This window comes from Chlorocebus sabaeus, chromosome 13 (assembly GCF_047675955.1).
Source record: "Chlorocebus sabaeus isolate Y175 chromosome 13, mChlSab1.0.hap1, whole genome shotgun sequence".
NCBI classification, from domain to species: domain Eukaryota; kingdom Metazoa; phylum Chordata; class Mammalia; order Primates; family Cercopithecidae; genus Chlorocebus; species Chlorocebus sabaeus.
Genome location: NC_132916.1, coordinates 99,930,823 through 99,955,525, shown reverse-complemented (window position 1 = coordinate 99,955,525; position 24,703 = coordinate 99,930,823). Strand labels below are relative to the sequence as shown.

At 36.6% G+C, this 24,703-nt stretch overlaps 1 protein-coding gene across 8 annotated transcripts in view; it reads left to right on the top strand.

The window, feature by feature from the left end:
- The window catches only part of SENP6 (SUMO specific peptidase 6), a 112,362-nt gene that overhangs the window by 47,558 nt on the left and 40,101 nt on the right, over positions 1-24,703 (top strand). For 7 of the 8 annotated variants that reach the window (XM_008006386.3, XM_038002157.2, XM_073022650.1 and 4 more), the window contains 4 exons: positions 10,214-10,359; positions 14,159-14,456; positions 17,114-17,343; positions 21,294-21,458. In XM_008006386.3, coding sequence (XP_008004577.2) covers positions 10,214-10,359; positions 14,159-14,456; positions 17,114-17,343; positions 21,294-21,458 — 839 coding nt within the window. Of the gene's footprint in view, positions 1-10,213; positions 10,360-14,069; positions 14,457-17,113; positions 17,344-21,293; positions 21,459-24,703 lie in introns of those variants that run through there. The other variant, XM_038002162.2, reaches the window with a different exon arrangement.

The window sequence follows — 24,703 nt, the reverse complement described above, 5'->3', positions numbered from 1 at the left end:
AGTAATTCTCTGCCCCAACCTCCCGAGTAGCTGGGATTACAGGCGCCCGCCACCACGCCTAGCTAATTTTTGTGTTTTTAATAGAGACAAAGTTTCACCATGTTGGCCAGGCTGGTCTCGAACTCCTGACCTCGTGATCCTACCACCTCGGCCTCCCAAAGTGCTGAAATTACACGCGTCAGCCACCGTGCCTGGCCCTTAACCTGTTATTTTGAAATAATTTTAGGCTTAGAGAAAATTTACAAAATTAATACAGAGACATACATGTTTATTTTTTCACACAGCTTCCCTTAATGTTAGCATTTTATAATCCTAGTACACTTATCAAAACTAAGAAATTGGTGTGAGTTTAAGATTCTTTTTTTTTTCTTTTTTTTAAATTTATTTATTTTTATTTTATTATTATTATTATTATTATACTTTAAGTTCTAGGGTACATGTGCATAACGTGCAGGGTTGTTACATATGTATGCTTGTGCCATGTTGGTGTGCTGCACCAAGATTCTAACTAAGCTGTAGAACTTATTTAGATTTCACCAGCTTTTCACTAATATCCTTTTTCCGTTCCAGGATTCATTCTGTCATCCCACATGGTATTTGTCATGTTCTCTTAGTTTCCTTCATGATTTTGAAGACTAGTCAGTTGCTCTGTATAATGCCTTTCAATTTGGTGAGGATGATGTCTTAGGATTAGAGTAAGTCTATGTATTTGGGGCAAGACTTCCCAAGAAGTGATGTGTGGCCTTCTCAGTGCATCATTTTAGGGATTCTGTGATGTTGAGTATGTCTTAGGATTGGTAGTGTTAACCATGATCATTTGGTTAAGATACTCTCTGCTGGGTTTTTTCACTGTAAAATTACTATTTTCCCTTGGTACTTAATAAAGATTTTAGAAGAGATATACTCTAAAACTGCAGATACCCTGTTTTTCTTCAAACTTTCACCCACTGATTTTAACATCCATTGGTGGATCTTGCTGGCATCAATTACTGCTTAATGTTTGTCTAATGCTGATTTTCTGTTTTCTTCATTTCTTTTTCATTTATTGATTGAAAATCTTCTGTAGGGAAGATCTGTACTTTCCTGATATATTTGTTGATAATTAATTATTTATACCTGTGGACTCATTGTTAATAAATGAGGGTTTTATGAGTAATACTTGTAAACCTTAGGAGAGGAATATTGATATATTTAACTTGTAAACTTTGTTTTCAGCTTCTTTTGTGTTAGGTAGGTACATGTATGCTTGGGTGTAGGATAATTAGCAATGCTATAATAATATTGTATGTATTGTTATATGAGGATTGCATTTTATTTCATGATTTCCTTTGGAGATAATTTTTAAAACATTGAGATTTCAAACCGCAGGATCGCTAATTACTTGCATAAGACCAAGCATAATTTTTTCCTAAACAATATCATGGTCTTTCTAGTTAACACTCAACATGATTTTCTTTATTGTTCTCTTTGCCTTATTTATTTTGAATTTGAGGCACTTAGTATGATTTTTTTTTTTATAAGTTATAGCCACATATCAGTACTTACCAGCATTGATAAGCAGTTCTTTACTATAAAATTAAAGTTTGTAAACCATTAAGTGTAATTTTTGGTCAGACCACATGTCCTGTTGCTTTTTTGTTTAGTTGCTTTAAAATTATTTTCTAAACATATAGAATAACAACTGTTAAGATCTCATTTTTCTCCCCACTTACTCTGTCATTTGTTTCTTAAACTCTCTTTTTTTTTTTCAGTCTGTTTTTTGTATCCTTGTTAGAGAGAACAGACATATACTGTCTCTGAATGTACTTTTAATTATATTCTTCATGTAATTACATTGTGTAATTACAACTCAATCACCTAATTTAGCACTACTTAACACACGTTAACTTTTGCCTTTTGTTCGTTTTTAAAACAGGGTCTTGCTCTGTCTCCCAGGCTGGAGTGCAGTGACATGATTATGGCTCACTGCGGCCTCGACCTCCTAGGCTTACATGATTCTCCCACCTCCACCACCAAGTAGCTGGGACTGCAGGCACATGCTGCCACATCCAACTAATTTTTTGTATTTTTTATAGAGGTGAGGTTTCACAGTGTTGCCTAGTCTGCTATCAGACTTCTGGGATCAAGCGATCTGCTCACTTCAGCCTCCCAAAGTGCTGGGATTGCAGGTTTGGACCACTGCTCTGGCCACATGTTTACTTTCAACCAGTCAGGGTAACTGTTGTTAACATTTTAATATATAACTTTCCAGACCTTCTCTATGCACATATACTCGTTTTTAAAATTGATACACAGTATTCATACTGTGTGTACTGTTCTGTATGTAACTTGCTTGTTGACTTTATGATACCTAGTTTTTACACTCTTATTAAAAGATGACAGACATGGAACCAGCATGGAAAACACAATTGAAGGAAGTTTAAGAATGAAATGCACCAGCCATGTGGTTTACACCTTTAATCCCAGCATTTGGGGAGGCCAAAGCAGGAGGATCACTTGAGCCCAGGAGTTTGAGACCAGCCTGGTCAACATGATGAAACCCCAACTCTCCAAAAAAATACAAAAATTAGCCGGGTATAGTGACGCATACCTGTAGTCCCAGCTGCTTGGGAGGCTGAGGCAGGAGGATCACCTGAGCCTAGGAGGTCAAGATTGCAGTGAGCCACAGTCGTGCCACTGTATTCCAACCTGAGCAACAGAGTGAGACCATATCTCAGAAAAATGAAAAGAATCAAATGGTTCTTAAATTTATGGAAGACTTCCTTACAAATTTTTTTTGACCTCGTGATCCGACCTCTTCAGCCTCCCAAAGTGCTGGGATTACAGGCGTGAGCCACCATGGCCAGCTACAAATTTTTATATCCAAGTTTCTCTAATCTTTTTTTAAATAAATATGTTGTGGCCCGCTATATTTATGTGGCATAATTTTGTTTTCAATGTTTTGACATTTAAAATATTATTACTGTACTGGTACATTCATGTTATATATTTGATATATTTCTTTAGATCAAATCCGTAGAAATAAAATTTCAAGGACAAATGATATACACATTTTTAAGACTTGATATGTTAATGCCAAAATGCCTTGTGTGGCTGGGCACAGTGGCTCACGCCTGTAATCCTAGCACTTTGGGAGGCCGAGGCAGGTGAATCACTTGAGGTCAGGAGTTTGAAACTAGTCTGGCCAACATGGTGAAATCCCATCACTACTAAAAATACAAAAAAAAAATAGCCGGGCGGCAGGAGAATCACTTGAACCTGGGAGGCCGAGGTTACAGTGAGCCAAGATCACACCACTGCACTCTAAACCTGGGCGATGGAGTGAGACTCCATCTCAAAAAAAAAAAAGAAAAAATGCCCTGTGTAAAGGTGGTTAGCTCCCAGCACAGTATTACTTGAGCACAGTATTACTTGAGTCGGCCTATTTTCTCCCACTTTTCAGTAACTTTAGATTATCATTCTTTTAGTCTTTGCCAATCTGATCAAAATGTTTTTCTTATATTTTCTTCGTAACTGGTGAGATATCTTACAGGTTTAATGGCCATTTGAATTTCTTTTATTTATGTCTGTCCATTTATTTATATGTCCTTTGCCTATTTATTACTTATTTAGCAACTCTTTGTTATCTCTGATGTAGATATCTTTCTTTCCCTTTTGTGGTTTTTCTGTTACTCCTTTTCTTTTCTTTTCTTTTTTTTCTTTCTTTGACAGAGTCTCACTCTTGTTGCCCAAGTGAAGTGCAATGGCGCGATCTCAGTTCACCTCTACCTCTACCTCCCAGATTCAAGCGATTTTCCTGCCTCAGCCTCCTGAATAGCTGGGATTACAGGCCTGGGCCACTATGCCCGGCTAATTTTGTATTTTTTAGAGGAGACGGGGTTTCTCCATGTTGGTCAAGCTGGTCTCGAACTCCCAACCTCAGGTGATCCCCCCGCCTCGGCCTCCCAAAGTGCTGGGATTACAGGCGTGAGCCACCATGCCTGGCCTTACTTTTTTCTAATGTTGTCAAATAGTAATTGTAGTTGAACCTCTTGTTTTTTTTTTGTATTTTTTTTTTTTTTTTTGAGACAGAGTCTGGCTCTGTGCCCCAGGCTGGAGTGCAGTGGCTTGATCTCGGCTCACTGCAAGCTCCGCCCCCCGGGGTTCACACCATTCTCCTGCCTCAGCCTCCCGAGTAACTGGGACTATAGGCGCCCGCCACCTCGCCCGGCTAATTTTCTTGTATTTTTAGTAGAGACGGGGTTTCACTGTGTTAGCCAGGATGGTCTCGATCTCCTGACCTCATGATCCGCCCGTCTCGGCCTCCCAAAGTGCTGGGATTACAGGCTTGAGCCACCGCGCCCGGCTGAACCTCTTGTTAAAGTTGGGTTTCCTTAGTGTTGTGTTTAGTAAAGCTTTTCTAACCCTGGAATTTTAAAAATATTCACCTTTATTTTCCAAAAGTCCTTGTAGATTTATTTTTATTTATTTACGTGTTTTTACATGTAAATCATTTTTATTTAACAGCATTATTTTATTAATTAACTTTGTTTTCCCTCAATGCATTTGGGTGAATGTCAGGAATGCCTACTGAAGTATTTAATAAATTGCTCTAGGAATCAATTTCAACTGTATTTTTTCTCCTCATGTTTTTGGAATGTTGTGGTTTTTTTTTTAAGTAGTTTATTTTGCAAATATATTTGTAAGTTTTCCACTGATAGTTAGGTGTGATTATTAATTCAAGCTTGCCTTGTGTCTTTATAAAATGACAGTGTCTGTTTTTGGCAAACTCAAGGGCTAGAGAGACTACAAACTTGTAAACGTACTGTTGTAGAGTTGGAAAGTAGTATGTAAAAGCCAATTTAAAATGTGGTATCATAAAGGAGTAGTCACTACCCTTTTCTGGAGTTTTATTTAAATCTTCACACACAAAGATGACGCCAAGCATGGTGGCTCATACCTGTAATCCCAGCACCTTGGGAGGCCAGGGTGGGAGGATTGCTTGAGCCCAGGCGTTCAAGACCAGACTGGCCAACGTAGTGAGACCTTGTCTCTATAAAATATTAAAAAATTAGCCAGGCATGGTTATGAGCACCTGTAGTCCCAGCTACTCAAGATGCAGAAGTGGGGGGATCCCTTGGGCCTGGCAGGTGAAGGCTGCAGTGAGCACAGGTTGAGGCTGCAGTGCACTGTGATCACGCCCCTGCACTCCAGCCTGGGCTACAGAATGAGACCCTGTCTCAAAAACAAAACAAAATGTAAGTAAAGCTGTGTTTTGAATCGTTGGAGTTTGACATACCAAATCGAGGAGGAAAAGCTTTGCACCTAATGAGGATGGAATGCAAAGGCACAACAGGTGAGAGTCTCATCTTATTTTAACAAATGATATATTTAATTGGAGAATGGGTAGAGGATAGCCAGAGTTGAAGCTATAGAAGTAAGTAGAGGTAGATTGTCATGCTAAAGAGTTCTTACAAAATCCTGTAGGCCAAAAGTATAGTATATAGCCAGAAGTGATTTTTAAAGAAGATAATGAGAATGTGGTAGATACATGACTTCAGTTTTATTTTGCGTTGAAAGTCAGTCAGCAGCTACATGATGGAGAAAACCTTTTTTTTTTTTGTTTGTCTTTCTCTTTTGAAAGATTATAAAAAATAATGTAAAAGCAAATACATAACCATTATAAAAATAACCATTTGTATTCTATCACTGTCCTCTGGGTACTTATTTTTCTGCATATTAGTATCACAACTAAAATCTCAAATAAGAAAGTTAAGCCTCTTTCTTACCCTGCTTCTCCCACAATTTCTATTATGAAAATGTTTAAATATGCAGAAAAGTTGAGACTTCTACAGTGAACATGTGTATATCTACCACATGGATTCTACAATTAACACTTTTCTGTTCTAGTCATCCCTTTATACGTTAATTCATCTTATTTTTTTGATGCATTTTAAAGTCGATTGCAGACACCTGGTATACTTCTAAACACTTCAGTGGGCATATTATTAACCAGAGTTCAATATTTGTTTACAGTTTATTTTCTTTTGAGGGCTTGTTTGGAGGTTCTAGCAGGGAAGCACAGCTACTTATGTACCCTTGACCTTGACCCAAGACTGGTCCTCCTCTATCAGGGATGGTCATCCTCTTTAACCCAGCGTGCAGCTTTGGAAGGGATGCGCATGGAGCGATGAGGGAGGAAGTAGACACCCACCTAGCCAACCAGATCAGCGCAATTACCCCTGGCGATCAGTGGGGTGACAGATGTTACAGCCAGATCGCCTTCACATTCTTTCTTTTGAAATAAAATTTACTACAATGAAATACGTAAATCTTAAGTATATAGTTCAATAAAATTTGAAAACTACATATCCCTTTCTAACCAGAATCCCCACAAAGACATAGTACAAATAGTATCAGCACCTTAGAAAGTTCCCTCATGTTCTTTCACGGTTAGTCCCTACCTCTTCCCCCTCAAATGTAAGCATTGTTCTGATTTTTCCTAGCGTAGATTAATTTTATCTGTTCTAGGACTTCATGTAAATGGAGTAATGCACTGTATACTCTCATGTGAGGCTTCTTTCAGGATCTTTTTTTGATATTCATCCATACTGTTGCTTGCATCAATAGTTTGTTTCTTTATAACATTGCATTGTATGGGTATACCAAGTTACTTACCAGTTTTCCTGATGATGGACACCTGGGTTGTTTCCAGTTTTTGTCTATTAAGAATAAAGCTGCTATGAACTTTCTTTTTATGGAGGATTTTTTTTAACTTGATTTTTTAAATGTGTTCTATTTATATCCAACCTGTATATGGATCACTCTTACCCAGTAATATCTTCCATAGTCTCCCCTTTTGTGCATACCTGGAAGTAGTGTAGTGTATTTAAAAAGACATTGAGCTAGGCTGGTTGTGGTGGTTCACGCCTGTAATCCCAGCACTTTGGGAGGCTGAGGTGGGTAGATCACCTGAAGCCAGGAGTTCGAGACCAGCCTGGCCAACATGGCGAAACCCTGTCTCTACTAAAAATACAAAAACTAGCCAGGCATGGTGATGCATACCTGTAATCCCAGCTACTCAGGAGGCTGAGGCAGGAGAATTGCTTGAACCCCTGGAGGCAGAGGTCGAGTGAGCTGAGATTGCGCCACTGCACTCCAGCCTGGGCGACAGAGCAAGACTCCATCTCAAAAAAACAAAAACAAACAAAACAAAACATTGAGCTACAAAATCTAGAAGGGACTATCCTAATCTTCATGTTCCTACCACAGGGTCTTTGGTAAATACTCTTTATTCTCTTTCTCATCCCTGTAAGAGGGATTCAGCATAATGTTACATGGTTTTCATCTTAAATACTTCTCTGGAGTAATCTGTTGGGGATTTGAGGCTACAACAGCCTAGCAAAAATCACTTCTGTGATCATTTAGCTAGTAAAACTTCCACGGGCCACTTATTAAGTATTTGCCATCCTTGAACCAGTCCAATCTTAAGCTTTTTGCAATTTTATGTTTCTGCTGTAATTTGAGACTAGTTCATTTTTACTTGAGTTACCAAATCTTCTCAAGTGTTTTTCTCTTCTTCCCTAGAAAATGGAATCCTAATGGAATTTCTTAATCCTGAGGCTCACATTTTTTGTGTTTTTTCTTGACTCTCTGTTCTCTAGTTTCCTATAACACTGTCAGTCATTTATCATTTCTCCTCATGACGTTGCTTTCGAAAGTCTCAGCTTAACCTTCTTCGTTGCTTCCTTTTTCTCTTTCCTTCGGAACCTTATTAAAAACCTTGATTTAGGTAGGGATCAGAATTTTAATGTCATTTTTCTCTATTATCAATTAAAATTTTGCATTATATCAAAGCTTGGGACGTTTGTTTCCCTCTTATGATGGTAGAGAAAATGTAACATGGACATGATGATATAGGTGTGGTGAAGAGAAGAGTGATTACATAATCAAGATGAAATGATACTGTTTTTTTAAATGTCAGTCTCCAGAATGCAGCAGAAAACTAATTAGATACATGGTTGAGCAAAAAAATGTGCAAAGATACTGTGTGGCTTGAAAAGATTAATGAAGTATGTTTATAAGAAAAAAGCTTTCCTTTGGGTACATTATCAAATTTAGTAAGGCCAAAAAAGCTTGTTGGGGCTTATGTTTTAAGACTGCTTTACTGTACATTAAGTTTTTCAAATAATTGGTTGTGTGTTTCAGACAACTGTGTTTATTTTCTGGATTCCAAAATGTCTGCCTTCTTCTTATAGTGTCACAGCATAGCTCTTCAACAAAGTAACTTAGCCTTCATGAAAATAACAACACCTGGGTGCTCTGGACTGGAGCAGCTGCTCTGTAACCTCAGATTTTAGATCTCGGGAGAAAAAAAGCAGTTTTTAGTTACTCTCTGGCCAGAGGCTAAGTCCTTATGGTTCTAGATCTGTGCATGAGTCATTATCTCTGTGTGTCAAAGGTTATGCCATTTTCAGAGATGACGTAGTGACAATGTCTCTTCCTCCGACCCCTGTAATTTTTTTAATGTGTCATATAGTTTTATGTTTCTCATGTACTTCATTAATCCAGGAAACATTTATTAAGCCTTTGTGCAGTTTTTAGATACTGGGAAAACACATGACTAAAACATCATTTCTGCTCTTCCCAGCGCTGGCAATACAATGGGGGAACAGAAGTACAAATAACAATAAAATGAGAGCTATGAAAATTAAGGATTGCTTAATTATGCCTATAGTGGGGCAGAGGCAGCTTCTTAACAAAGAAGGGTTTGAATTCACCACATAAATTGGCAGAGCTTCACTTATGAAAAGAACAGCATATGTGAGGGTGAAAGAGAGAACATATGAAGAAATGAACCTTTTTGAGGTAAAGTTTGAGTGGAAGTAAGATTGAAACAGGAACTTCTGCTTGCCAAGAGATGGAATTTAGTTAGAGTGTTAGAATGACAAAGTCACAATTTTTAACTAGGTCACTTTGGCAGTAGTGGGGAAAGATTTAAAAGGAGCAAAATTGGGATAGAGGACATCAGTTTTGGCAAGAGTTAAGCATCAGAAATGTAGTGGCAGTGGGTTTGGAGAAGACAGAGTGAAATTAAGAGCTATTTAGCAGTGAAGATGAAGGGACAAGGAGTAGTCATCCATTACTTAAACGTCTAGCTTTGGTGTCTAGGAAAATAGACATGCAAACAATGAGAGGATGATAATCACTTAGTGAAACTTTTCGTGATTGCACTAAGCAAGAATAATTATATAGGTTTCTTAAGACAGTGTTGTATATCAAACTAAATATTAGATAATGTTGATTTTTTTGTCTACATAATCTTATTTTTAAAAACCAACCGATAGAAGAATATTAAATATGGGAAACTAGAAGTAGAAGTATTTAACAAAGCTAGGATTGTGCAGGTTATTTTGGTTTACAGATTCTTCACTTATGTTTTAGAAACGTGTTTGGCCTTTTGCATACTTAATCCTTTGCTGATAAAGTCAGATTGTGGTAAATTTTAAATTGTCCTGGTTTGGAGTTCATCAAATCATTTGAAACTTCTAATTATATTTGTAATGAAAATTATTACATTTACATAAAAAATGTCGAGAAAAATTACCTTGTGTGTTCTGAAGTTAAAAAAGAAAATTAGCTTGAGGCAGGCTTAGTTTAGTTTCCTTTACCAAACAATTGTACTGTTTGAATTCAGATTTTTCTCATTACTACTCTTAGAGTTAAGTGACTTGGAAAAAAAGAAAGAAACCAGCCTGGGCAACATAGGGAGACCCTGTCTCTACAAATAAGAAAAAAGATTAGCTGAGTGTGGCGGTGCATACCTGTAGTTATAGCTAGTTTGGAGGCTGAGATGGGAAGATCACTTGAGCTAGGGTGTTTGAGATTAGAGTGAGCTATGAGCATGCCACTGCACTCTAGCCTGGGCGACAGAATGCGACCTTGTCTCCAAAAAAAAAAAAAAAAAAAAGGATTTGTTGAGTATGTGAGTGGTTAGGCACAGGAAAGGTTTGTGTTACCTTAGTAGAACAAAATGAAGTTAAAGTGAAGAGGATGTTGATAACTTAATGAAGTGTTCCACATTGTGGAGATCCTGCTGAGGAGTGAAAAATAAATAAGAGAAGAGTAAGCCAGAATGTAACTATTGTTTGGTCTTATGTTCTGATTATTTTTTTGTTGAAACACTAGCTTATTTTAAGTAAAACTTAAACTTTATTTTTTCTCCTTCCTTTAGAACGTATAATGAAGAAAACAGAAGAGTCCGAATCACAAGTGGAGCCTGAAATTAAGAGGAAAGTACAACAGAAACGGCACTGTAGTACCTATCAGCCTACTTCTCCTCTATCTCCTGCTTCAAAAAAATGTTTAACCCATTTGGAGGTAAGTAGAGAAATTATTCTTTATTGCTAATCAGATTGTGTTTTTATTAATATTAGTTTCAGTACTTATTAAATTCTAGGTGATCTTTTATCATAGGACCAGAAGAGACCTGGAAAAGTTATTTAGGCAGACTTTTCTGCCTTCAGTAGACCATTTTTATGCTTGCCCAAAATATAGAAATTTATTTTTCTATAAAGAGTTTATCAGCGCTTCCCTGCAACATACTTCAAATGATTGCTGTCTGCCAGAAATTTTTTCAAATAATTTTAAGAGGTTGAAAAGTTAAAAAAAAAAAAAAAGTAGAAAGAAAATCTATGTATTTATCTTCCAGATTCCTTGTTTTTCACATTTGCTTGATTGTCCTCGCTCTCTATGCCTTTTTCCCTCCTTCCTCCTGCCTACCCATAAACATGTGTATATGTATTTTTTGTACTGTTTGAGTTGAAGTTACAAGCATGATGCCCATTTACCATTTAATACTTAACTATGTGTGTTTTTGATTTTTTCTTATAGTTAGAGTACATCTGTCAAAATCTCAAAATTAACATTGATCCGAAATTACCATCTAATCCACAAATCCCATTCAAATTTCACCTAAATAATGTCCTTTATGGGTATAGAATTCAATTCAGGGTCATGTGCTGCATTGAGTTGCCACGAATCTTTAGTCTTTTTCGATAGAAGTAATTTCATAGTCTCATCTTTCATAATCTTGGTATTTGTTGAGGAGTACAGGACGCTTTGTGCCTCATATTGGGTTTGTCTGATGTTTGTTAATGATGTATGTAGTTTTCAAGAATGCTTCAGAAATGATGCTGTAATCCTACTGCATTATATCAGGAGACATATGATGTTGATTTTCACATTAATGATATTTTGCCTTAGTTAAGATGTTCTAGATTTCTTCACTGCAATGTCAGTTAATAGGTATTTTGACTAATTTATTAATAAGATTTCTAACATGAGCTAGAAGTATTTCTTATCCCACATTTATATATTCATTTATATCAGCATGTACATATGAATAGTTATTTTACTCAAAAAGGTTATAGTCTGTAACTTCCATGATGTTTCATGACTGACTTTGATGCTTCAATTGTCCCAAATTCCATGTGAGTCCCTTCAAGCTGGCCTCTGTTTTTTTTGACATGTCCCTATCATTCTTTGAAGACATTTATGACATTTACTTCTCTGCTTTTTAGTATAACAAGACGGTCTTAACTTATCTTGTATTTCTTTTTTTTTTCCCCAAGATGGAGTCTTGCTCTGTCACCCAGGCTAGAGTCTGGGTGGCGCGATCTCAACTCCCTGTAGCCTCCACCTCTCGGTTCAAGCAGTTCTTCTGTCTCAGCCTCCTGAGTATCTGGGACTACAGGTGCATGCCACCATACCTGGCTTATTTTTGTATTTTTAGTAGAGATGGGGTTTCACCGTGTTGGCCAGACTGGTCTTGAACTCCTGACCTCAGGTGATCCACCCACCTCAGCCTCCCAAAGTGCTGGGATTACAGGCTGAGCCACTGTGCCCGGCCATTATCTAGAGTCATTCATTTCTCCGAGGAGCCATGCATACAAGGAAAAGGAAATACCTTCTCCTTTAAGTGGAAGGAACATGTTTGGACACTAGTTATGTTCATTCATGTGGGCATTATTGTTTCTCAGCCTTCTCAGTGGAGAAAGCTAAGAAATACATGTGTGTGTATTAATATTTAATCCATATTAGAATCCATGAGTTCACATGATAACTCTTAATTCCAGTCCAGCACCACTGACTTTAATTTTTCCCACGTTTCATGTTTGTAACTCCCTTCTCCAGAAGTGATTAACTTGACTCCCATCATCCCCAGTGTATTTACCTGTTAGCTTAGTTTTTCTTTATGTGGTAATGTCCTGCCATGCCAACCTAAGTTTGGCTCAGACCATACTGATATCACCTACTGATTAGCCTAGATAAAGGAGGAGGAAAGCTCCTCCCTAGATACAACATCTTTCGTCCAGTGGACATGCCCACTGAAAACCTCAGTTTGTTTGTTTGTTTTTAAAGTTCAGGGGTACACATACAGGATGTGCAGGTTTGTTACATAGGTAAACGTGCTGTGGTGGTTGCTGCACAGATCATCCCATCATCTAAGTATTAAACACAACAATAATTACTTTTTAATAAAAGTCTTCCTTCTTTTACTCTATTCCTATGCCAGTTGTTCTAGTTTTCTTCTTAGTGGAGATAAAGAATTATAGCCAGCCTCTATGTAATCTTTAATTCCTAGACAAAGTTAATGGTTTTTCTTTCCATGGATAGTCTCTGAAATTCTACACTATGTACCACTTGTAAGAAAACAAGATCTGTGGGCTAGGTGCGGTGGCTCACGCCTGTAATCCCAGCACTTTGGGAGGCCGAGGCAGGTGGATCACCTGAGGTCAGGAGTTTGAAGCCAATCTGGCCAATATGGTGAAATCCTGTCTCTACTAAAAATACAAAAATTAGCTGAGCGTGGTGGTGGGCACCTGTAGTCCCAGCTACTTGGGAGGCTGAGGCGGGAGAATCTGTTGAACCGTGAAGGCAGAGGTTGCAGTAAGCCGAGATCGTGCCATTACACTCCAGCCTGGGCAACAAGCAAATCTCCTTCTCTAAATAAATAAATAAATAAATAAATAAATAAATAAATAAAAAAGAAAACAAGGTCTGTAAATTTAATGGGATTAACATCTTTAAGGATATTTAATAAAAATGACATAGTCTCAAAGACAGACTTATTAAGTGCAGTTGGTTATTTATAGGTAGTCTTGCAGATATTATGTGATATGCAGTTTGGAATTATTTAATTTTGTAAAAAGCCTTCCACTTCTGACCAAAGCAGGGAATGAGATTTTAATCAGTTTTTCTTTTTCTTGAATTTTTTTTGTTTGGAGAGATTGGATGTTGCTCTGTTGCCCAGGCTGGTCTCAAACTCTTGGCCCTAAACAGTCCTACTGCCTCAGCCTCCCAGTGTGTTGGGATTACAGACCTGAGCCACGATGTCCAGGCTTAGTCAGTTTTTGTTTTCCAAAAGAAATTACACTTAACATAAACTATTTATGAAAATGTATTACTTTACAGTATTCTCTACTAAAACTGAGCAGTATTAAGATTCTAGTTTTTAGAGAATTAGGTTGATAGTTTTTATCATGAAAGTTTTTTTATCTTACTCAGTGTAGTGTATCTACATTTTGTTCCTAATTCTCACAGAGTTCCAAGATACATGTTTCTTAGCTGATGGAAGGCGTATGGTAATAGCTCAGAACATACTTCCTTTCATATTTTAATCTTGGGGATTTTAATAGTAGGAATGTGTTTTTTCTGTTTTAGTGTCAATTTAATGAGAGGAAATAGCACTTTTCCATGGAGTTCTTTTCATTTAGATATGCCCTCTTTACCTTTATTGTAGACACTAATGTAATGGAGCCAGTCAGTACTCAGCTTGATCGTATCCTCAGATTCTTGGTGACAGTTAATTTATATATAGCTGACTGCTAGACTGGATAGTCTTGAAAATTTCTTCCAGCATTTTGATATTAAATCCCAACTAACATGAGTTATTTAGGATCTCATGGTAGCCATGATGGTAATGATGGGGAAGAGAGGGACTTAATTTTGAGACTTTGAGGGGATTCCTTAATGATGCAATAAAATGCCAAAATCTTTTATTTCTTTTGTTCTTTTGGAACTTAAAGTTTCTGAACACCGTGAATGTTGTCCAAAATGTGGAAAAGAAAAAGAAAATCAGACCAAATGCCAAAGTTATGGTGTTCTTTTTTCTAAGGATTTGCAAAGAAATTGCAGACAAGCTATTACTTTGAATGAGTCTGCTGGACCGTTATTAAGAACGTCAATTCATCAGAATTCTGGAGGACAGAAGTCACAAAACACAGGATTAACAACCAAGAAGTTTTATGGCAACAGTATGGAAAAGATTCCAATAGATATTATTGTGAATTGTGATGAGAGTAAACACACTTATTTACAGACTAATGGAAAAGTCATTTTACCTGGGGCAAAAATACCCAAAATCACAAACTTGAAAGAAAGGAAAACAAGTTTGTCAGACCTAAATGATCCAAGTAAGTATTTTACTCCCTTTAATATTGCTTCTATCAATCCAATATTTTTCAGATATATTTTTACAACCAGTCTCTCCAACCCCATATGTATTTTTAATGTAAGTGTGAGCTTAAAACTAATCTTGTTCTCATCCTGTCCATCTTAAATAGTTAAAAAAAAAACAAAAATAAAAAAAAAAACAGAACTTGACCCTAGTCTTAGATGAATTGCTAGTTAAAACCAGCATTCTGACTTTGGCCAGGTTAATTTAATCTTTCTGATCTGTAAATGTGTATATCTCCTGCTGATAGTGATTTTTTTTCTGGGGTAGGGGGGAGCTAAAATAACATAAAATATGCGTAGCCCAATAAAATATTTGACATACAGTATCCTTACCACATTTGTTCCTAAATCTGCATCATGTCTTTTTACTCTTGTGTGTATGCATGTGGCATGCAGTCCTTGTTTATAATAAATAGCAAAAGATTAGAAATTATTGGGGATTGGTTGACTAGAGTATACAGCGATAAAGGAGTGAAAGATCTGATAAACTGTGTAGAGTAATTTCCAAGATCCTTAATTAAGTGAGTAATGCAAGCTACCGATAAGAGTGTATACTGTGGAGAATGAGCATAATTTCTTTTAAAAAATAGAAACTGGGCATAGTGGTGTCCCAGCCACTCAGGAGACTGAGATGAGAGAATTGCTTGAGTCCAGGAGTTGAAGCGTAGCCAGGGCAGTATAGCAAGAACCTGTTGCGAAAAAAAAATATTAATAATTGTAAATAGAACACTAGGCTTTCCTTTTAATATATACTTATGCCGTTTTTCATTAAAAATACAGTTCATGGGCCTTTTTAAAAAATCTGTATATATGTGTACACATACATCTGTATGTATATATACATCTATATATGTCAGGTACTGCGCTAAGCATTTTACATACCATTTGTTCCTTGCAACAATTCTGTGAAATAAATACCCTTACTGTCCTTAATTCTACGGAGAAGAGAAATTGAGCCAAATAACCAGTAAGTGGCAAAACCCCACCTCCCAAATGCTATGTATGTAAATCTGTTTAGATTGTCTAATCTGGCCTGTTAGGTTTTCTGCTAATGAAAGACCGGCGTTGAAAGAGAAACCATGCTCAGTATTTGTTCCTGAGACTGGCCAGTAAAATTAAAAAGACAGGTAGAGAAATGCTGAGATGATGCTTCTCTGGGACATGTACATTACTCAGTAAAAATTAAGCATTTATGTTTGAAATACTAATAAAGAAAAATTCCTCTTTCAAGTTCATGCATTCTTCAACATATGACGTTTGAATGCTTTTTCTGTGTCAGGCTATTTTAGGCCTGAGGATATAGCAGTGAACAAGACAATGTCCCTGCTGTCTTATAGTTTATGTGTAGCAGGGGGAAACAGATAAGCAAGTGAACATCTGCAACAAAGAACAACAGAAAATTTAAATCAGTTAATTTGACTGTGAGTGTGCTTACTTTATTGGGTTATCAAAGTGATATGTAAACTAAAACTTGGTGGCCAGAATGCATAATATTGAGGGAAGTAGAATTCAGTCAGGAGCAAGCTTGTGGTGTTTGAGGGACAGAAATACTGACTAGTGTGCCTGGAGGATAAAGAAAAAAAGAGAATATTATGAGAAAATTGGACAAATAGGCAGGGGCCAGATTATGTGAATTTATAAACCATAGCAAGGAGTTTGTATTTGACTCAAATACAAAATGAGTGGCTTTGCAGAATTAAGATACAGAGATAGATTCGCTAAGATTCAGTAATGAGTACAAGGTGTAAGAGCAAATTACCATTGTAGTGTCTTTTCTTGCTCACGTCCATTTATCATCAGCAAGACTTATTGAACATTAGATACTGGTCCAGATTTTTCCAAGGACCAGTTAAGATTTTAGTAACTTCCTGTGTGAGATAAAATTAGTTGGCTATGGCCGGGCGCGGTGGCTCAAGCCTATAATCCCAGCACTTTGGGAGGCTGAGGCGGGTGGATCACCTGAGGTCGCGAGTTCGAGACCAGCCTCGCCAACACGGTGAAACCCCATCTCTACTAAAAATACAAAAATTAGCTGGGTGTGGTGGTGCACACCTGTAATCCCAGCTACTCGGGAGGCTGAGGCAGGAGAATCACTTGAACCCAGAAGGCAGAGGTTGCAGTGAGCCAAGATTGCACCACTGTACTCCAGCATGGGTGACAGAATGAGATTCCGTCTCAAAAAAAAAAAAAACTTGACTACGTGGAGTTTCACACATATTTACAATGCGTGCTATTTTGCGAACAAGTTGTATGCAAATTATTTTTTACACCTTAAATTTTTTGGGACTCTGAAATGGACCTACCATTCTTCTTGTAACTTGCTGATATTGCTGTTTGGGTGAGTGATGATGAATTGTAAAATCAAATTTTATATTTGTGTAATTTTTTTAGAAGATGCCAAGTCTTAATGCTTTCTTCAGATTTAACTTTTTATCAGATAGAGTGGATTGTATCTTCATTCATTTTTATTAATCTTAGATCTGGAGGAGGTCCAAAGCAAATTCAGTGTATTTTCCGTTTTGGTAATTTATTTGACTTTTTAATGGAAAGAAATGAAATATAAAATTATGACTGTAGTTTTAATATAAATTATAAATTATTAAAATACTTTTAGTCATTTTGTCCAGTGATGATGATGATGACAACGACAGAACTAACAGAAGAGAGAGCATATCTCCTCAGCCTGCTGATTCAGCATGTTCTTCCCCTGCACCATCCACTGGAAAAGTAGAAGCAGCACTAAATGAAAATACTTGCAGAGCAGAGCGTGAACTACGAAGCATTCCAGAAGACTCAGAGTTAAGTACAGTTACATTGCCAAGAAAAGCGAGAATGAAAGACCAGGTACTTTTCACATTTGTTGACATTTGTTCAGATTAATGCCTCCATTTTGGGGTGTAAACTTTTTTTAGAAGGCAGTTTGGTAGCGCCAGGAGAAAACGATGGATTATTCGTGAAGTGGGGCTTAAATACTACGTGGGAGATTATTTGAAAGAACATTAAGCCATATACAAAAATAAGTTTCAATTAAACTTAAGGTTTAAAGTTTAAAAAATTCAGCAAGAAAACACAATATCAACCTTACAATAAAATGTCAGTATGTACAAAGATTTCTTATAAAATCTAGCAGAGGAGAGAAGTCATTTTAACAGGGATATATTTTACTGTAATAGTATGTTTCATTATGTTATGTTTTATATTTTACTATAAAAGTTTCAAAAAGTTCACATGAAAAAAGGTAATATGGATGATGTCAGTAGACAATATCTAGAACAACTATTTGTAATGCAGATGACATAGTATTTTAATGTTTGTAATAGACTAAGAACTCTTAAAATTTACAAGATAAAAATAAAGTGAACAAAGGATAAGAATGGACAAAAATAGAAAATTCATGCAGTAAACTACCACATGAAAAGTGCAAATTAAGGAAAATGAAATACAACTGTATTCAATGGACTTTAAAAATTGTTACAAAATCAGTTAATATTGTGCTGTTGTCAAGAATCCAAGGGAAAGGATACTTTCCTAGTTTGCTGATGGAAAAGAAAGTTACTATGGTCTTTTGGGAAATAAATGTAAAAATGACCATTAAAAAATTTTTAATGTGTACTCTTTGACCAAATAATTAATTCCTTAGACTCCATCTTCCCCAGTACATAAGACTTTATATGCAGACATGATTATTGGCAAACAAAGTCATTGCCTGTTAATATGGATATAGCTGAAGAAGTTATGGTATATCCATATGATGCAGCCATTGAAAATAAAAATTAGAACTTATATCAGTGACTTTTAGGATATCTGCATGATATTGTTAAGTGAGAATACCAAATTAAGGAAATATGTGTATATTACTTTAGTAAGAACATTTTTATAAAATAATAAACTTGTATGTTAAATTGTGTGTGTGTGTTTATACATGTCAGTGTGTTCATAGGAGTACAGATAAAAATATGGGAACATATATACTTGGTTGTTAAGATGGGAACCTTAAAAAATGAGAAACAACAAAAGTAATCATAAGGATAATAGAAAAATATATGGATTTATTTATTTACTTACTTATTTAAAGGGGGGATCTTGCTCTATCACCCAGGCTGGGATTACAGGTGCAAGCCACTGTACCCGGCTGGATTAATATTTTTATATAATCTTACAGAATGCCTTTCCAACATGGTAGCACAAGCAAAAATAGTAAATGAAAAGATGAATATATCTGATTAAATGAAAAGTAGAACAGTGTAGCAAAACACTAAACACAATTTGATAGATGAATGCAAATGGAAAAATAGTAAGCTATGTGACAAAGTGTAAAGTAGTCCTTTATATATTTTTAATTTTTTAAAAATCAAGAAATAGAGGCAAACCATAGGGAAATAAGGAAAGGAATAGAATTCAAAAAACATAGTAATCAAAGTAGTGAAAACGAAATTAAAATACCTTTTGTGAACTTCAGATTGCTGAAAATTTTAAAACTATGATATTGTCTCATCTTGATCAGTGTTTGGAGAAGTGGAATGTTGAGTGTATAAGTTGGTTTAACTGTTGAGGACAGTTTGGCAGTAATTCTAAATGTGTACCACAATTGACTGGACTGCAAAAATGCTCTTTGAAGAATAGTTTGCTATCGCAAGAGATTGGAAAGAACGTAGATGTCCAGTATATGAGTTCAGTTAAATTAATGATGAATTTCCATGTAATGGAATGTTTAGATGAGCAGTTTTCAGACTGACACACTGAATCATAAGGGTACCTCAGTGTGTACTGTCTTCGATGATGCCTCATGGAGGGTGTGGAACATTCAAATTCTAGACTAAATCCTTTACTGTAGATTCAACTGGAGCAGCTCTTACCTGTTTTATTAGTGAGCTAAATAACCTCTCATTTGAAGATGTAACTCTACAGCTAAAAACAAAACAAAACACTTTTAAACCTCTCTAACAGGTTTCTTTAATAATAAGGGAAAATAGACCGGATGTGGTGGCTCACGCCTGTAATCCCAGCACTTTGGGAGGCCAAGGTGGACAGATTCCCTGAGGTCAGGAGTTCGAGACCAGTCTGGCCAACATGGTGAAACCCTGTCTCTACTAAAAGTACAAAAACATTAGCCAGGCGTGTGCCTATAATCCCAGCTACGTGGGAGGCTGAGGCAGGAGAATTGCTTGAACCCCCTAGGGAGGTGGAGGTTGCAGTGAGCCGAGATCATGTCACTGCACTCTAGCCTGTGCAACAGAGTGAGACTCCATCTCAAAAAATAATGACAGTAATGGAGAATATTAATGATAAATCTGTTAATAAGCCTGAAAAAGCAGTTCACAAAATCATATGATTTTATATCATATATGAGATCATATTTTGTTTAAAATACATATTTTTTCCTGTGACATATATCATAGAAATACCTTTAGAAGGATAATGGGAATGGTGGACATTCTTTTCCCTTATTTTCTGTCAAGATATTGTTTTATTCTTGTGATGATAATAAAGATACTAATATAATTGCTTTTAATTAAAATTATATACCTTTATAAAGTGTTTATGATTAATTTCTATTTGGAAGTGACTGGAATCATAATTTAACAGATGAAATAGTTTAAAATATGTAAATATATAAGGAAGGTTTATTTCGTAATGCAGATAACCATTCCCCTAAATTGCTTGCTTTCTAAATAATTGCTGATTTAATTCAAGTATCATTGCCACTATAACTAGCAGCATTTTACTGTGCATGAAGCACTCTGCTAAACTGCTTTTTATGCATTAACTCAGTTGAGTAGATACTCTTACTCTGTATATTTTAGAGTTTAGGGAACCAAAACTTACGTAAGTTATTAAGTTTTACAAGATCAGTTGTGGTTGTTGTTTTTGAGAAGGAGTTTTGATCTTGTCGCCCAGACTGGAGTGCAGTGGCGTGTTCTTGGCTCACTGCAACCTCCACCTCCCAGTTAAGCAATTCTCCTGCCTCAGCCTCCTGAGTGGCCAGGATTACAGTCACCTGCCACCACACCCGGCTAATTTTTTGTATTTTTAGTAGAGATGAGGTTTCACTGTGTTGGGCAGGCTAGTATTGAACTCCTGACCTCAGGTGATCCGCCCATCTCGGCCTCCCAAAGTGCTGGGAGTACAGGTGTGAGCCACTGTGCCCGGCCAAGATCAGATCTTTAAAAGGTGGTGTTGGCCGGGCGCGGTGGCTACGCCTGTACTCCCAGCACTTTGGGAGGCTGAGGTGGGCGGATGACGAGGTCAGGATCGAGACCATCCTGGCTGACACGGTGAAACCCCGTCTCTACTAAAAATACAAAAAAAAATTAGCCGGGTGTGGTGGCGGGCGCCAGTAATCCAAGCTACTCGGGAGGCTGAGGCAGGAGAATGGCGTGAACCGGGAGGCAGAGCTTGCATTGAGTGGAGATCAAGCCACTGCACTCCAGCCTGAGTGACAAAGCGAGACTCCGTCTCAAAAATAAATAAATAAATATAACATAAAATAAAATAAAATAAAATAAAAGGCGGCGTGGCTGTTTGAATCCAGGCAGCCTGATTCCCAGAGTACTATTCTTGACTGCCATACTATTACTCAGATTTATATTACAACTAAAGTTTAGCTAAATAAGATACAGGTATTTACTGTTATATAAAAACCATGAATTTTAATTTTATCTAACTGTTGAAGGGGAATCCATTTTATGTTGTGATATTTACGTTTCTTTTATTGGGTCTTTACATATGTTTATACTTAGCTTGCAGCTTTGTTTTAGTAAATTATTAAGTGAAAATTTTCTTTTCCTTTTTAGTTTGGCAATTCTATTATCAACACACCTCTAAAACGTCGTAAAGTGTTTTCTCCAGAAACTGATTCTTTAGCTTTAAGCTGCCAAAGTTCCTTTGACAGTGTCATTTTAAACTGTCGAAGTATACGAGTAGGAACACTCTTCCAGCTGTTAATAGAGCCTGTAATTGTAAGTACATTCTTAAGCTCTTTACTATACCAATTATAACATTAAAAATTCCATTGCTAAAGCTAATATATGATATTTTAAATTTATAAATTAAAATGTTTAATAGAATATCAAAATTAGTTCAAGATTTCACGTTGCTTTAAGAGTATATAAATAGTAGCTCCTCACCATTAAAATGAGTTAGAAAACCTTCCAATGTGTTATTGTTTATTATCATGCCAGCTTAGTGCATGAAACTTTAAATGAGTTAGAAAACCTTCCAATATGTTACTGATTTAGTATCATGCCAGCTAAGTGCATGAAAAGACTATATTAAAGAACTGTAGTGAGTGAATGAAGATTCCAGAAGCTTTGGGATCTACTGGAAAATGTATTACAGCATCAAGACTCCTAGAAATAGATTATTGTACTATAATGGCTGCCCAAAAGGCATTGTGCATTGTACTAGTTCATTGTCCACAATGCCCAAAGGACTTTGTGTACTTTATCTTACTCATCATACCTGTGTACTTACTATTCTGCCACCAATCCAAGTTTTTATTTTCTGTTTGAAATTTTAATATAATCTCCTTAACTAGTCTTCTTAGTCATCATTTTTCTCTCTAATGTATTCTAAACATTGTTGCTAGATTAATTGTACAGCACTGTATGCATTCTGTAAGCCTTTATTTTATAATGTCTTATCTTGGTGTCCCTATGTGTTTCCAACTCTTCTTTCAAACTAATATTGTCCTTTTTACATAATTGTCCTAACATTGTCCTTTTTACATAAAGCACTTGTCTTTAAGAGAACTTATTGCCGGGCATGGTGTCTCACGCCTGTAATCCCAGCACTTTGGGAGGCCAAGGCGGCTGGATCATGAGGTCAGGGGTTTGAGACCAGCCTGGCTAATATGCTGAAACCCCATCTCTACTAAAAATACAAAAATTAGCCGGGCGTGGTGGCGTGTGCCTGTAGTCCCAGCTGCTCGGGAGGCTGAGGCAGGAGAATCGCTTGAACCTGGGAGGCGGAGGTTGCAGTGAGCCGAGATTGCGCCACTGCACTCCAGCCTGGGTGACAGATTGAGCCTCTGTCTCCAAAAACAAAAAAAAAAAAAAAAGAAGAGGAGAGAGAGAAATAATTATATCACAGCAGGAAAGTTGTAAGGTGTTTTATTATTTAATGTAATGAATAATAACTGTTTCTTTTCTGGTAAAGGTTCTTCATGGTTCTAGAATACAGTATGATCAAAAGAAAAAAAATTATTTGTAGGAGAAAATGAAATGTGAACCTGATTTCTTAGCAGAGCACAGCTCTATGCAAATCCAGCAAATTTTTCTTTTCCATCAAAAACCTTAAGCTTCTCACAATTTACAAACTAAAAGTTTCAGAAGTACCCTGGAGATTCAAAGCCAATTATATATAAATTATCTACCCTTTATTGCCCAATAATATTGTAACATATGTCAGTGTTTTTAGGGATTTATGAAATTTGTATTTTGTTACAGCCCTCATACTGCAGACTGTCTTTCCTGGTTTCTGTCCATTAACAAAAATGTCACTCTGTGTCACTTTGTACCTCAAAAATTTTCAGGAGTGCCCTGTAACTTATGGTTTTCTCCCACATTAGCACTGTTATTTATAACTCTTCAGTGTGATGAGTAAGGTTTTGCTGGTGATTTAGACATTTAATTAGAAAGTTACATATTTTGTCTTAAAGCTGTTTATGAAGAACTATATTAAAATTTGGGTGAATTTTTTCTAATAGGTTATATTTGCTACAGTGAAGAAAAACTCTGTAAATTTAGTTAAAAAAATAAAAGGCAGTATATGTAACATAAAATTGTCAGTTTAAAAATTATAATGCTAAATGAAATATTCCAGCCAAAAAATATAATGTGGAAATTTGCAGTGTAGTATTAACCTTACTTGTAGCATGAGATTTTTCGCAAAGGGCGAACGTTCTGCATTGAAGAATAATTAGTAGATCTGTATCTTCTTCAGATAGTATAAATAAAAAGATGATTTGATATTTTCTTCTTTTTCTTGAACATAACCTCCTTATGTTTTGTAGTGAAATTATTTATCTGCCAAGTTATGATTAATCTGAGAAACAGGTTTTAAATGTTTTACTATATTCAGTGTTTTATAAAATTCTACACTTGTTTATTATTAGATAATTTAATCATTTTAATTCGCTCGGTGATATAATTGGCATTATTATTATTACTATTTTGAGACAGAGTCTCACTCTGTCACCCAGGCTAGAGTGCAGTGGCGCCATCTCAGCTCACGGCAAGCTCTGTCTCCTGGGTTCATGCCATTCTCCTGCCTCAGCCTCCTGAGTAGCTGGGACTACAGGCGCCGGCCACCACGCCCGGCTAATTTTTTGTAGTTTTAGTAGAGACGGGGTTTCACTGTGTTAGCCAGGATGGTCTCGATCTCCTGACCTCATGATCTGCCTGCCTCGGCCTCCCAAAGTGCTGGGATTACAGGTGTGAGCCACTGCACCCGGCCAAGTGGCATTATTTAGAAGTATCTATTTTATTTAAAAGCAAGTGCTTTTTTAAGGAAGTAAAATGGCATATATTATTAGGAATACCACATATGCGCAAATACAAAGTAATCCCTTATTTTTCAAATGAGAATATATAAAATCAAGGTTTTCATTCATTTTAAATTTAGAAACTTTCACAATGTAGATGAAATAGACCAATGTCCACTTTTGTTTTCTTTTTTTTCTTTTTTTTTTTTTTTTTGGAAACTGAGTCTCACTGTTGTTGGCCCAGGCTGGAGTGCAGTGGTGCAATCTCGACTCACTGCAGCCTCCACTTCTTGGGTTCCAGCAATTCTTCTACCCCAGCCTCTCAAGTAGCTGAGAATACAGGTGCCTGCCACCATGCCTGGCTAATTTTTGTATTTTTAGTAGAGATGGGGTTTCATCGTCTTGGGCAGACTGGTGTTGAACTCCTGACCTCAGGTGATCCACCCGCCTTGGCCTCCCAAAGTGCTGGGATTACAGGTGTGAGCCACTGCACCCAGCCCGGTATCTACTTACAATATTAATATTTATGTGTGATTTACTTACATATTTCTAAATGACAAGTATTTAGATATAACTTCCTTCAATTCCTTTATCTTATACAACAATTTTACTTAAATGCATATGTCAGCCAGGTGTGGTGGCTGTAATCCCAGCACTTGGGGAGGCTGAGGCAGGTGGATCACTTGAGGTCAGGAGTTTGAGACCAGCCTAGTCAACATG